At 39.4% G+C, this 13,812-nt stretch overlaps 1 protein-coding gene across 5 annotated transcripts in view; it reads left to right on the forward strand.

Annotated features, from left to right (window-relative positions):
- Positions 1 to 13,812, forward strand: part of DNAH5 (dynein axonemal heavy chain 5) — a 301,487-nt gene that overhangs the window by 223,688 nt on the left and 63,987 nt on the right. For all 5 annotated transcript variants that reach the window (XM_079145501.1, XM_079145505.1, XM_079145502.1 and 2 more), the window contains exons 57-61: positions 651 to 765; positions 1,017 to 1,193; positions 4,504 to 4,707; positions 8,291 to 8,470; positions 12,596 to 12,733. In XM_079145501.1, coding sequence (XP_079001627.1) covers positions 651 to 765; positions 1,017 to 1,193; positions 4,504 to 4,707; positions 8,291 to 8,470; positions 12,596 to 12,733 — 814 coding nt within the window. The remainder of the gene's footprint in view (positions 1 to 650; positions 766 to 1,016; positions 1,194 to 4,503; positions 4,708 to 8,290; positions 8,471 to 12,595; positions 12,734 to 13,812) is intronic.

Here is a 13,812-nt window from a genome sequence, read left to right on the forward strand (position 1 = left end):
CGTGTTCCCTGCATAGTGAGTACCTGATTCCCTGAAATTCGTTCCAAGTTTTATTGCTCTGCCTGTGCTTCTCTGAAAACTTTGATCTCGTGCCTGAACATAGCCAGAATCAGCCAGAGCCACCATGTAAGGAATCCCTTGGGATTGGTTTCAATGAGTCTGAGGACTCCCATCTTTAAGAGCACAGTATCTCAAGTTCAAGTGCATAGGTCATCTCTCCTGGGGCAGTTCTCAGATTCAGTGTTTTTTTTTTTTTTTTCCTTCGAGGTCAAATTTTTCTTCTTCAACTTCATCAGTCTCTTTTGAAAAATAATACTTATTTATTTTTTCTTCCTCCATGATAGGTCTTCAAACATTTGAAGTTGATTGTCATTAAGCACGTTTTCTGCCTGATACAGATTTTAAATCCACCGTTGTCCCTTATGGAATAATCATGTTTTAGTGGGCTCATGAAAAGCATGTGGTTGGTCTGGAACAAAACCTGTTTTTTTCCCCTTTTTTTGGGAAGCCCTTTTTGGTCTTCTCTTTGCATATATACTCATTCTTCAAATGTGATCATTTCTATTCATATTAGTGACCCAGTACTTGGAAAATATGGCCAATTACCCCAAATTTTACCATTGCTTACTTGGATTTTTTTTTCCCCCCAGAATGAATACCGGATTGAAAAAACTAAAAGAAGCTTCAGAATCAGTTGCAGCCCTGAGCAAAGAACTAGAAGTAAAAGAAAAGGAACTGCAGGTGGCCAATGCTAAAGCTGATGCGGTGGGTGAATATTCATACACGGGCTCTATTCCTTTGGAGCCCCCACTTCACAAATGCTAATGATGCACATGTGCTCACTACCTTATAACTGGAATTATAGAAGTTTACTTTTTTTAAGAATACAATACTGTTAATTTCACATGTGAAAAATTGGTTAAGTAAACAAAATCAACAGATCAAGGTAAAATGTGCATTGGTCGGTTGGGTCTGTGTGACTTGGGTGAGGTAGTTTTTGTTGTATGTTTAATTAGGTCTTGAAGGAAGTGACCATGAAAGCACAGGCTGCCGAAACAGTCAAGGCTGAGGTACAGAAGGTCAAGGACAAAGCCCAGGCCATCGTAGACAGTATCTCTAAAGACAAAGCTATTGCGGAAGAGAAACTTGAAGCAGCAAAACCAGCTTTAGAAGAAGCAGAAGCAGCGTTGCAGGTAAGTTTTTGTGATGTAACACAAGCCACTTTAAGGTCTAGGAAGAGGACTGAAAGCAAAAAAATAGATTCATACCATCACGGAGTGCTGTCCTGGCTCAGACTAAAGCTCTAGCCATGGAATGTTCCCACTGACATTTTCTGCTTAGAGACTCTGCACGTGACCTGTTTCCTACTTGTTTCTCCATTTCTCTGGCTGAAATATCCTCCTTCATCCTTGAAGTCTCCTTCAGGGTCTTCCATTTTCCAATTTCTGTTCAGAAATACCCCCTCCCACCTGCTTGGCCCTTTGGTTGCACTGAGAGTCTCTGATCAACAGAGGGAAGATAATGTTGGTGCAAAGAAACCTTGAAAACCTTGTTGAACTCATGATACCTAATGGAAATATAGGACTAGAGCATGCAACACCTCAGGTCTTACTTAAAAGGCCATTAGGTAAGATTTAAAGGGCTTGATACAAAGGGGAATGAAGGGAAGGGAGGAGGATGGAAATAGGAAAGACAGTGGAATGAATCAGGCATAACTTTCCTATGTTCATATATGAATACGCGGCCAGTGAAACTCTGCATCACGCACAACCACAAGAATGGGATCCTAATTAGAATAAGGTATACTCCATGTATGCATAGTATGTCAAATTATATGCTACTGTCATGTATATCTAAAAAGAACAAAAAAAACCACGACTCAACAGCTCTTTTGATATTATAAAATGTTTTCCAGTGTCCTCCTCGTCTTCTCTACCAATAAAATATTCTACGATACATAATCATTAGTAGGGAAATGTGTGGGAGCAGGGAAAAGGTGATGGAGTGTGTGTCAACTTCATTACTATAACAAAATACCTGAGGTCATCAATTTATAAAGAGAACAGGCTTATTTTGGCTCACAGTTTTGGAAGTTCCAGTCCATGATTGGTTGCCTCAGTAGCTTTCAGCACGTTACAGTGGGAGAATATGGAGGGGAAGAACTGCTTTTCTCGTGACCAGGAAGTCAAAGAAGAAGAGAGAAGGGCTGGAGTTCCAATATCCCTTTCAAGTGTGTGCTTCCAATACCTAATGCCTCCCAGTGGGTCTCCTCATAAAAATTCCCTCACCTCCCAATAGCAGCACCCCAAGAGCAAACCTTGAGAGGACACTGAACATCCAAGTAGTAGGGGAGTGTGAGGAGAGAGATTTATGATTTCCTTCCTTGGTCTTGAAAGCAAAAAATAGATCTATACCATCACGGAGTGCTGTCCTGGCTCTAGCCACGGAATGTTCCCACTGACATTTTCTGCTTAGAGACTCTGTTAGCCCTTTATAGATTTGGCACATGCATGTGACCTGTTTTCTACTTGTTTCTCCATTTCTCTGGCTGAAGTATCCTCCTTCATCCTTGAAGTCTCCTTCAGGGTCTTCCATTTTCCGATTTCTGTTCAGAAATCTAATTGCCACTTTATGAGCTTTTGACATCTTAAAATACAGGTTCATCAATTTATACTAAGAAAGTTCAAAACCCAAAGGCCAAATGTTTTCTCTGATATGTGGAAGGTCATTCACAATATGGGGGGCGGGGATAGGGAAGAATACAGTTACTTTAGATTAGGTAGAGGGGAGTGAAGGGAAGGGAAGGGGTGTGGGGGCAGGAAGGATAATACAAGGAAAAAAACATTATGACCTCATGTACATGTATGACTGCATGACCAATGTGATCCTACAATAGGTACAATCAGAAAAACGAGAGATTACATTCCATTTATGTATGGTTTATTAAAATACATAAAAGCACTCTACTGTCATGTACAACTAATTAAAACTAATAAAATAATTAATAAAAAATTTATGGAAGAACTTCAAATAAAGTTGGCAAGACTGGAAAAAAAAGAAAGTTCCAAGTACATCCAAACTCTTAGCATTTTAACATCAGTTTACACTAATTTGCCTAAGAAAAAAGGTAACAGTTAAGAATGCACCCCTTCCTACCTTAATCTGACTTTAAATAGCTGGAGGCAAAAATAAAAAATACCCCCAGATGGTAAATAACTGTTATATTGCCATGGTTATGCAGATACCAGTGGTTACATTTTACTTTGCCTGCAGAGGAAAGAGGAATTCAATACTTAGCCCAAACCAGGTTGAACTTCAGATAAAGAGTCCCACTAAATACTTATACCTGAGTACCCAACATAATAGTCCAACTCCATCTAAAAATTCTCCTTTTTAAAGCTAAAGTAAGAGAAGCCTGCCCAGTCCTTACATTCTGCATGACTTTGACTTGACTCTGCTTTCCCCACTGGCTGTGATTCCATTTATCTCCCTATGACCACCTTCTCAGAATAAGGTCTGCCATCTTTGGTTCTTTACCACAGATTCTCCTTAACCTTTAGCTGTCTGGCGTGTAGAGATGCAGTATGTTGAAACAAACCATCTCACGGTGTATGGTTAGTTACATTCTGAATTTCAAAGACCTATGTATTTCCTAATCTTCGTAGAAAAGATCATTTGCTTTGCTGAGGAGGCCATTAGTTACCTTCTTTTGACAGGAGTGATGGAAACGCCAACAAGAGGGAAGGTTTCCAAGGCATGGAAAGAGTGGCTCACACCATTGGTCCTAATGTAGGACTGCAGTGGACTTGTAGTTAATACTTTCCGAGTACTTACTTCATAAAGAGTTTAAGAGAGAGAGCAATTATTATCAACCAAAATGGATCTGACTCTTAAATAATTTACTCTCTGAGAAGATCTGAATTAGAAATGGAGTGGAACTTTTTTGAGAGCTTTGTGAAATTCATATTGCTCAAGTTCCTTCATTTAAAGGTCAGCTCCCAGCTAAGGAACCTCTAATTACTCAATCTGTCAGCCTGAGGCTACCCTCTGGTGTCAGTCCACTGTGACAGTCTGAGCTGCTTGAGAGACAGGCAGACTCTTGACCTACATAGCTAATGAGTGAAAAAGCAAATACTGCAAATACGATATTTTTCCTGATTTCGAACCCTGATACCTGCTTAAGTGCTGAGTATTCTTTCTCCAGAGTGCATTTTTCATTTCTTTTTCTGACACCAAGTGGTCTGTACAACTTCAGAGAAGTCACAACTCCTGATCTGCTCGCCAACATTTCTTTCCTCTCTGTGTCAGTTAGAATTGTGAAAGTTAGGACTTTTTAGGACATGCATTTTCTTTGGTATAAAATATGTGTCTAGACCCCATGCTGTTGAGTATAACTTAAAAATGTTCTCTGTCCTCTGCTGAAACAGCACCATTTAGACATGAAAGATTTGTTTGTCTGCATTTTCTTATCTGAGATTGGATGGCCCCTCCTCTTGCCCCTAGACCATTAAGCCCTCTGACATCGCCACTGTCCGCACCTTGGGCAGGCCCCCTCACCTTATCATGCGGATCATGGACTGTGTGCTGCTGCTGTTTCAAAGGAGAGTCAACGCAGTGAAAATTGACCTGGAAAAAAGCTGCACTATACCTTCCTGGCAGGAATCTCTAAAACTGATGACTGCTGGGAACTTTTTACAGAACTTACAGGTTGGTAGTTCAATAATGATGGGCCAACGCGGGGGCTCAGTCTGCTGGAGTAGCCAAGCCCTTTAGTAGAACGAGTTTCTAGAAAGAATGCACTCTACATAGGTATTTTGAACATGTGTCTAAGTATTTTATTTGGAGTAGAATTTTCTCTTTCAAACATAAGGCATCATAAGCATTAGAGCTTTTGCTGATAGACTTTAGGTGTATTAAAGCACCATCAGTGATATGCACACTTCAATGAAAGTTAAAAAGTCAATTTAAGGAGAAGATATATGTTTTTATTGTATGTGCATGAATACAAATATAGCCGTCCATGAGTATTTGCAGGGGACTTGTTCCAGGACCCCCTGTGAATGCAAAAATCTGGAGGCTCAAGTCCTATATATGACATGGCATCTGCATATAACCGACTTGCATTTTCCTCTATGTTTTGAGACCTCTAGATTATTTATACCATAATGTAATGTAAATGCTGTGCAATTGGTTGTTACACTAGTTGTTTAGGAAACAATGTCAAGAAAAAGTCTGTATGTGAAGCACAGACACAATTTTTTTCTGGATATTCTTGATCCACAGTTAGTTGCAACTGTGGATGCAGAACCCATGAATCCAGGCACCCTACTGCATATGCATTTGTTTATGTTTTGAAAGTCTTAGTGGTAATTTTTGAGTATCAGTTTACCTTTTTTAAGTGTTATGAGGTAGAACCTTCATGTAGTAAAATGAGCAAACTTGGAGTAGCACTGCTTGATGAATACTTACGTATGTGTATGGCTATTAATGAGCCCTGAAAGCAAAGTACATGCTTCTGGACTCCAGAAGTCTCTCTTGTGCCAAAACCCAGTCAATAGCCTCCTTTGGAATAACTACTATTCTGACTTTTATCCCAATAATTAGTTTTGTTTGTTTTGAAATTCACATATCATATCATGTGGACTATTTTGTTTTGACCTTTTTCACTTGGCATATTTGTGAGAGTCCTTCTTACTATTGCAAAGGGCAATATTTCATTCCTTTCCATTTATCAATTTCCTGCATGTGAGTGTGCAATGGTGTGTGTGCTAAGTGATTAACAAGTGTTCTTTGAAAGGAAGGGGAAAAAAATAAAGTCTGTGACTTGTAGCCTTTGGCACGGTGTTACTACCCCCAGGATGGCCAGGTGCAAGCCCCCAACGTGCTGCTGCTGAGTGTAGAGTTGAGGAAAGTGTGAGGCATCACACAGAATCCCCCAGATGGCTGCCCTAGGGACAAAATGACCCCAAAGCACACAGATGACAGGGATCCCTAGTAAAATAATGAGAAAGCAAGGAGTTTTTGCTCTTTCTTCTCTTTATTTTAAATGAAACTTATTCAATTACAACTTTATATACTTCAAATTTAATATGAATGTGTTAACAACCAGTTTGCACAAATTTCCCATACCTTGACAATAAAGTCTCACAAGCCTACGTGAATCAGCACCAGTGGAAAACACTGTAATGGCTCCGATTTGTCCATTGGACTGTTGATGGATTTTGGGTTTTTATTAATTTTGGGTTATTACAAATAAGGCTGCTGTCAATATTGATCTACAGGTCATTTGGGGGCTGTATATACAGGAATGGAATTTCTAAGGATGTACTCATTTAATCAGTTTTGGCACACAGTGCTGAAGAGTTTTCAAAAATTGTTGTGTCAGATTCCATACCCACTGGGAGTATAGGATTTTCTCCACATTTTTCACCTTTTGCTGGTCTCGTGAGTTTGTTGTAGCATCTTATTATCATGGGTCTAATTTGGATTTCCCTGATGACTAGTGGTGCTGAAAATATTTTCATAGGTTTATAAGCCCTTTGGGAATTCTTTGGCTAAGTACCTGCTCAAGTTTCTTATCCATTAAAAATTTCAAATCACGCTAGTGGCACATGCCTATAATCCCAGCAGCTCGGGAATCTGAGGCAGGAGGATCACAAGTTCAAAACCAGCCTCAGAAACTTAGTGAGACACTAAGAAACTTGGTGAGACTCTGTCTCTAAATAAAATATAAAAGGACTGGGGATGTGGTTCAGTGGTTAAGCACCCCTGGGTTCAATCCCTGGTACAAAAAAAAGATCACTGTGTACAATGTCTTTATATAAAAAACATGACTAATTTGTCACATATATTTTCCAATGTCTCCTGCCACTTCCTGACTTACTTGTTCAATGCATTAATGGTGTCTTCTGATAAGCATAAGTTCTTAATTTTAATTTATTCCAACTTGTCACTATTTTTGTTAATAGTGCTTTCTGTGTTCTGTTCAGATCTTGACTATCTTCTAAGAAAGAAAAAAAAAACATTTTCTTATATTTTCTTCAGAAGTTTTATTGTTATATTTTTTATGATTCAATCGTGAGACTACTCACTGGGAATACCCAACACAGCCTATTTCCTAAGATGTAACTTTAGCACTTTCTTTCATTTGGTTTTCAATTCAACATTGCTCAAGTGTCTGCTGTGGCTAGAATGTCTTATGAGGCACCTTCTAGCTGCTGTAACAAGTACCTTATGAAACCAGTAGGCCATAGACTCTTCTCAGGTAATTATGAGACTATGTGACAAAGGAATTGGATTTTAATCAGAACTGGCAAGTGATTTCAGCTCCCTGCCTTATTTACCTGAAGGCTGCTCTTGGGAGTCTTCTTGCTATTGGTTTTCTTGTCACCACCATCCTATTGCTTCTAGATATTCTTCCAGTTTTTCTGCTGTCTTCACTATTTGTAAAGTCTCATAAAAGAAATTTGTCCGAAGTGAGTCTGAATGAGAATGAGTTCTATTCTGTTACACATGTTGTCTGAATGCTATTTTACTGAGTTATTTAGATGCTAAATTTGTTCCTACTTAGAAAATTTTAAGCGTTTCTTTTTGATGAAGAAATGCCACCACTTTGAAAAGGTCTGCTTTTATCCTTTGGTCAGTCTTTTCTTTCTGATACAGAGAAGTATATTTAACCCATTTCTGTTGCTATTTAAAAATTATATTCCTTCAGAGGATACTAATTTTTCTCATGTTCTTGATAACTCTATGATTAAATATTAATTAATCATCCTCAAATTCAAAGTCCAAGTTATTATCTTCACAATTTAGGTGAGGTTAAAAGAATTTCTCTCTGAATATATTAAGCATTTAGTAGCTAATAAATGCTAAACCTATAGGTCCTTAGGCTGAATATACCTGTGTGTGTTTTTTTTTTAGTTATTGATATTATGGGTTTCTAATTCACCTATTTAGGATTAATGACAAGAATTTTTTTTGCCTTGAAAATTCTAAAAACCACGTGAGTGTTCACCACCTAAATAATTTAGACTTGCCCTGAATCCCAGTATATTTACTTAGGGTTGACATTTCTTGTGTACAGAAGACAAAGTTACTCTAACAGACTTCTTTTTAATCATGCCTCGCTGTGATTTGCTTTAGGACTTTTGCCCGATGTCCTGAAATACTGACAAAATACCATGCCCTGCATCCATTTTTGTTCAGCACTTCCATTGCACTGAGAACCCAATGTGAACTTGATTTCATGAAAAAAAGTGCTTTTACTTAAGTTTGCTCTTTTCTTCCACAGCAATTCCCCAAAGACACAATCAATGAAGAAGTGATAGAATTTTTGAGTCCTTACTTTGACATGGCAGACTACAACATTGAAACTGCTAAACGTGTGTGTGGGAATGTAGCTGGTCTTTGTTCCTGGACCAAAGCCATGGCTTCCTTCTTTTCTATAAACAAAGAGGTGCTGCCTCTGAAGGTAAGTCATGCCTGGGAGGGGTCTCCAGGTCACAGTAGCACAGGAGCTCTTGGTCTCTGGGAGAGCATGTATTGGAAAGACAGCACAGGGTATTTATTTCTTCTCTGTAATCCCAGTCTAGTCCGAATTGTGTGAGCCTTTTGAGTATGGACTTACTCTCTAAAGACACTAGGTTCATTGTGGGTTGCTGGATATTTTCTCCATCCCCCACAAAGTCAGCTCAATGGAAAATCACATTCTAGAATTCCCCAATGGTGTTTAAGATCTCAAGCCAGGGAATCCTGTGAGTGAGGGAGGGTCAAGGTGGACACACCTTGCAGACGATGCTTAAAGTTGATTTTGGTTTAAAGCAAGCATATTGCTCCACTTCCATTGTCTTTTAGGAAAGAATATCATCTATTTGTTATTTAATGTGACTTTGAGGTTCTGTCTGTGTTTCCCTTATATCAGTTGAGTTTTAAAGCTTCATTTCTAGATACTTCTCCACTATTAAAACAAATGGAAAAGCCAGTACATTTTTTGGAAAATGAAATATTAATGTCTCAATAATCATTCCTTATGTCTTGGTTGATTATTTTGTTTTGTGTAAGTTTGATATTTCCCAACCAGCAACTGAAATGCACTTGCATTTGTAAACTACCCAAGAAACTTAATTATCATGGTAAAAATATTCAAGAGTAGCAGAAAGATAGGTATAGGATTGAGAGTCCCATTGTATTTTCTAATTGTTACTTTATCAGGGCCATTTATTAAGTAGTTGGGATCCTTGGCATCTTAGACAACTAAAAAGAAGTCTTATTTGATTCAGAGAAATTTAGAGTAGATAATTGGTGTCATGCTGTCTGACATCATGAATACTGGGGCTGTGGAGGACTCCACAATAGCTTAAAAAAGCACATTCTTATATTTTAAGAACTGAATTATAACCACCAGGTCAAATCCAAGTACAGGGCATTCTTCACACATTTTTCCATGCATAAACAAACATAGTGTTTTAGAGAGAATTATCGCTGGATTTAGAATGTGTAGTTTTTAGCTTATTATACTTAATTTTCCACTGGTTCTTTTAGGTGTACATGACTATAGAATCCATTATGTCATAATTAGACAAACCTGGACTATATCTTGTTGTAATGCAGACCCCAGTACCTCTCCTTCCTCTTCTGTCTTCCCACCCTGCTCCTTTCCCTCAATTGATCTTTCTACCATTTATCTATAGTTTTTTTAAAAATTAATTTCTTGTTGATGTTCACGATGCTGAGATTCACTGTGGTGCATTCGTATTTGTACATGGGAAAGTTATGTCAGATTCATTCTATTGCTGATTTTAAGAATAGGGAGCTGAACCCATTGAACATGGACGTTCTGTAAGACTTGTATAAGAACAATGAAACCTCTTGCCCAAGGTTCAATACTCTCCATATTTCAGCTTCTTTCCAGTTCCGGGAGAGTCTGGATCACGTAGCAGGTAATGAGGGGGGTACGATCAGGAGGTGGGACCTTTCACATGCTCCTTGACTGTTTCTCCTTCTCAGAAGTCCATCCCGAGTGCCCTCATAAGCTTATGCACATCCAGCATCTTGGCACCTGAAGCCTGTCAGATCCCTCCTGTGTCAGTCAGAAAAAGGCACACAGTTATGTGGATTCTACACAGTCACTTCCCCAGGGAGAGGTAGACTAAGGGGTTGCAGGTTATCTTCAGGTACTTCTGCTGAATAGGTGCAGGAAGACAGACCAGCCTCAAGCTTCTCTTAACTCTGGAGGGGCTTCACTAGCAAGCCCCTGCTTCCTAAGTCAGCAGAGATCAAGGGCATGTCCTAAGCCCTCAACACTCCTTAGTAACAGTCCTTAAGGGGGTTTTCTCTTTCATCTTGCAATCCCTACAAATTGTCCAAGTGACTTCAATTAGTGAATACATTTAAACAAACATTAATTGTAACAATGTATTTATTTTTACTTTTTTTGTGATGCTGCTTGGGATTGGACCCAAGGCTTCATGGGTGCCAGGTAGATACTACCACTGAGCCATCCCCAGTCCTAACTAAAACAATTTAGTTCCTATTTACTCTCAATAATGAGATTTCCTCTTGAAAACTCCATGAAAATCAGTAAATATCAACCCATACAAAGAGAATGTCTCAAAAAGTAGAGCCTTCAGTGTTGAAAATGGATAAAAATAACAATATTTATTATTTATCAGGCTCTTGCTGTGTGCCAGGTACTAGGCTCGGGGTTTTGTATGTCATATTATTGAATTATAACAAAAAGTCTTGGGAGGGAGTTTATCATTAATTTAAAGGAGAAACTGAGGCTCCCAGTTGGAGTAATCAACCCAGAGTTCTGGAGCTCTAAGTTGGGCATTTGGGTTTGAAGGGTTTGGTTAACAACTGTTGAGAGTTTCACTTAAAATAAAATTTAATTATTTATTTTCTGAGTAAACTGCTATCGAACAGTCTAAGTCTTGGGGCTGGTGACAGTGTGACGTTGGTAAGGTGTTGTGGCAAGTTGTTTGACCTGGTGACCTGGCTTTTCTTCTACGGTTGATGCACAACAGCAGTTGTAGAACGTGGAAGTCCTTTCCTATTAAAGCGTGTTTTTTAAGCCTTGCCTTTGCTCCTCACTTGTTCTGGCCAAATATGAAACTCTGACATTTCCCCAGAAGATGTGTTCTGCCAAAACTCGGAAGCTTGAAGTTTTGAAAGAGGAAAGTAATTTACCTCAGAAATATTTAAAGAAATAATCTATATACCTCTCAACCTTTGGAAGGATTATGGCTTCTAGTAGATCCTTTTAGCAGGATCTACCTGCTAAAATGAATTTTAACATTTTGTAGGTTTAACAGGGAAAATTAGATTGAAATTTTTCATAAAGAATCAAAATTCCAATTAGCATGGGATATTTTCTACACCTCAGCTTTTGCTAATATTACTTTTGATTCTGTCTTTGATTTATTTTAGGAGCTTCCTTAGAACATGTGGTTACTTGGTCACAGCTCAGGGTAGCATGAGCCCAGCACCTTGAGAGAGAATCATGCTGGTTTCCCCAGCCTGAGGAAAGGCCAGACTCCAGAGTCCCAGCATGGTTTCTATGGGGTGAATGTGCCTTGCTCTTGCGCCACCATGAAGTTGAAAACTCATGTCGAACCATCTTAAGTCAGGGACTACCCATAATCCATTTTTTCTTTTTCTACCATGTTCAATATTACAGTGTTTTATAACTTGCCTTTGTATTTATGTGTGTCTGATCTGGGGTAAGAACCCTATGGCCCATGGCCAGATGGAGTCACCACCTGTATTTGCTTTCATTTTATTTATTTATTTTTATTGGTGTGTATTGATTATGCAGAATGGTGAATTTCATTGTGTCATATTGGTACGTGCATATAACATAATTGGATCGAATTCACCCCCAAAGTCTCCCCTTACCCTCCCTCGCCCTCCCCTCCACCCTCCTTCCATTCTAGTGCCCCCCCCTTCTACTTTCATGCCATCTTTCCCCTATTTTTTCCCCCACTAGTTTCCACAGGCGAGAGGAAATGTTCCATACCTCTTTCGGAGTCTGGCTTAGTTCACTTAACGTGGTGCTCCGCAGTTCATGTTTTCCTGCAGATGATATGATTTCCTTCTTCCTTGTGGCTGATTAGAATTCCTTTGTGTATATATGCCACATTTTCTTTTTCCTTGCGTCTATTGGCAGACACCACAGCTGGTTTCATGACTTGGCTGTTGGTACCACTTCTATTTGTATGGTTCATGAAAAAGGAAGAGCGTTTACATTTTAAAATGTTTTATGCATGAGTAATTAAATTATAACTTTGATTTTATTCCTTAGCATAAAAAGCCTAAAGTATCTAGTATCTGGCATTTTACAGAAAAAAAAAAAAAAAAAACAAACTGATCTCTGTTCTAGCAAACTGTAATTTTCTGTTGTAACAAGCTGCTTATAAACATTTATGTCAAGTTCATTTTAAAATTCGGTCTAGACTTAATGCAATTTGAAAAGATTCTAGAGGTGGAGCAAAGGACAGGTGTAAGCCTGTGACTTTGCTGAGTTCTTAGAACCTGGCATTCCGGCTGTGAGGAGGTGTCCTGCTGTTCCTTCATGCTGTGTGTGTGTGCCCTGCAGGCCAACTTGGTGGTGCAGGGGAATCGCCACGTCCTGGCCATGCAGGATCTGCAGAAGGCCCAGGCTGAGCTGGATGAGAAACAAGCAGAGCTGGATGTGGTGCAGGCGGAGTATGAACAGGCCGTGACCGAGAAGCAGGTAGTGCTCTTTGGCATGGGGGACTGTCGCATCTCCTTCGTTTTCTATTTCTCTCTCTACGGGTTTGGTCTCCAAACCCTTAACTTATGCACAGTCTGTAGACAGCACGAGGCCTTCGCTTTCTAACAAACATGAGGGGCTTTGGGGAGATCTCAGGGTGGCCAGTCAAGATGGCAGTCGGCTCTAGAAAATGCCGTTCGGAGTCTCTCTGGGCCTGGCGATGGTGGTGGGAACAGCATCTCCTATCGCTTTGTGTTGTTGTTGTTCCGTTTTCCAAATCACGTCTCACATTTTATCTCATTTAATCTTTGAAACACGTTTGCAAAGTAGGCAGGGTGGATACTTTTATTTTCAGAAAGGAACTGAGGTCCAGAGAGGTCAGGAGAATGGGTCCTGGTCACAGAACTGGCCAGTGGCATAATCTGGAGCAGACCCTGGTCTCTGAGGCTTGCTTCAGGCTCCCTGATGGAGTCATGTAACTGACCACAGGGCGACACCCCAATGGTGGTAACCACCTCAGCCTTCAGACTCTACCTATGCGTGTTTTAGAACTGTAGTACCTTTTGGAATCTAGGTTCGTAATTTCCTATCTAATATCTCCATATTTTACATACACTAGTTTCAGTTCCTTCCTCCTAATAATCCAAGTAGATTTCTCATAGAGCTAATGCAGCCTCAACTTTGGATTCTCTCACTTGCATAGGTGCTTGGGAGTTATAGACTGTTCTCTGGAGAGGGGAGGCCAAGTCATGGTTGACAAGCATTTCTATCAATATTCAAATGTCCACAGGGATCACAGAAGAAAGGCACCCAAGTTCTGAGCCAACAGGACTTTTTCATGTTTTTTCCTCTTGTTCTAAGTACACACTTGCTTTTGTATTTTACATTTGCAGAAATTCTCTATTGATTTTTCTTGGAGTGGTTCCCAACAAAATATCTGAGTTTCTGGCCACACAAAAGATGTATCTGCCTTTGGTAAATTCTCTATTTGGTAAATAAGAGCCAGATTCACTCTTCTCTGGAAAATTTTTATCGAATGGACCTGCTTCTCAGATTGAGATTCCTGTCCTATAACTTTT

Source organism: Sciurus vulgaris (genome assembly GCF_902686455.1).
Source record: "Sciurus vulgaris genome assembly, chromosome: 6".
Taxonomy (NCBI): Eukaryota; Metazoa; Chordata; class Mammalia; order Rodentia; family Sciuridae; genus Sciurus; species Sciurus vulgaris.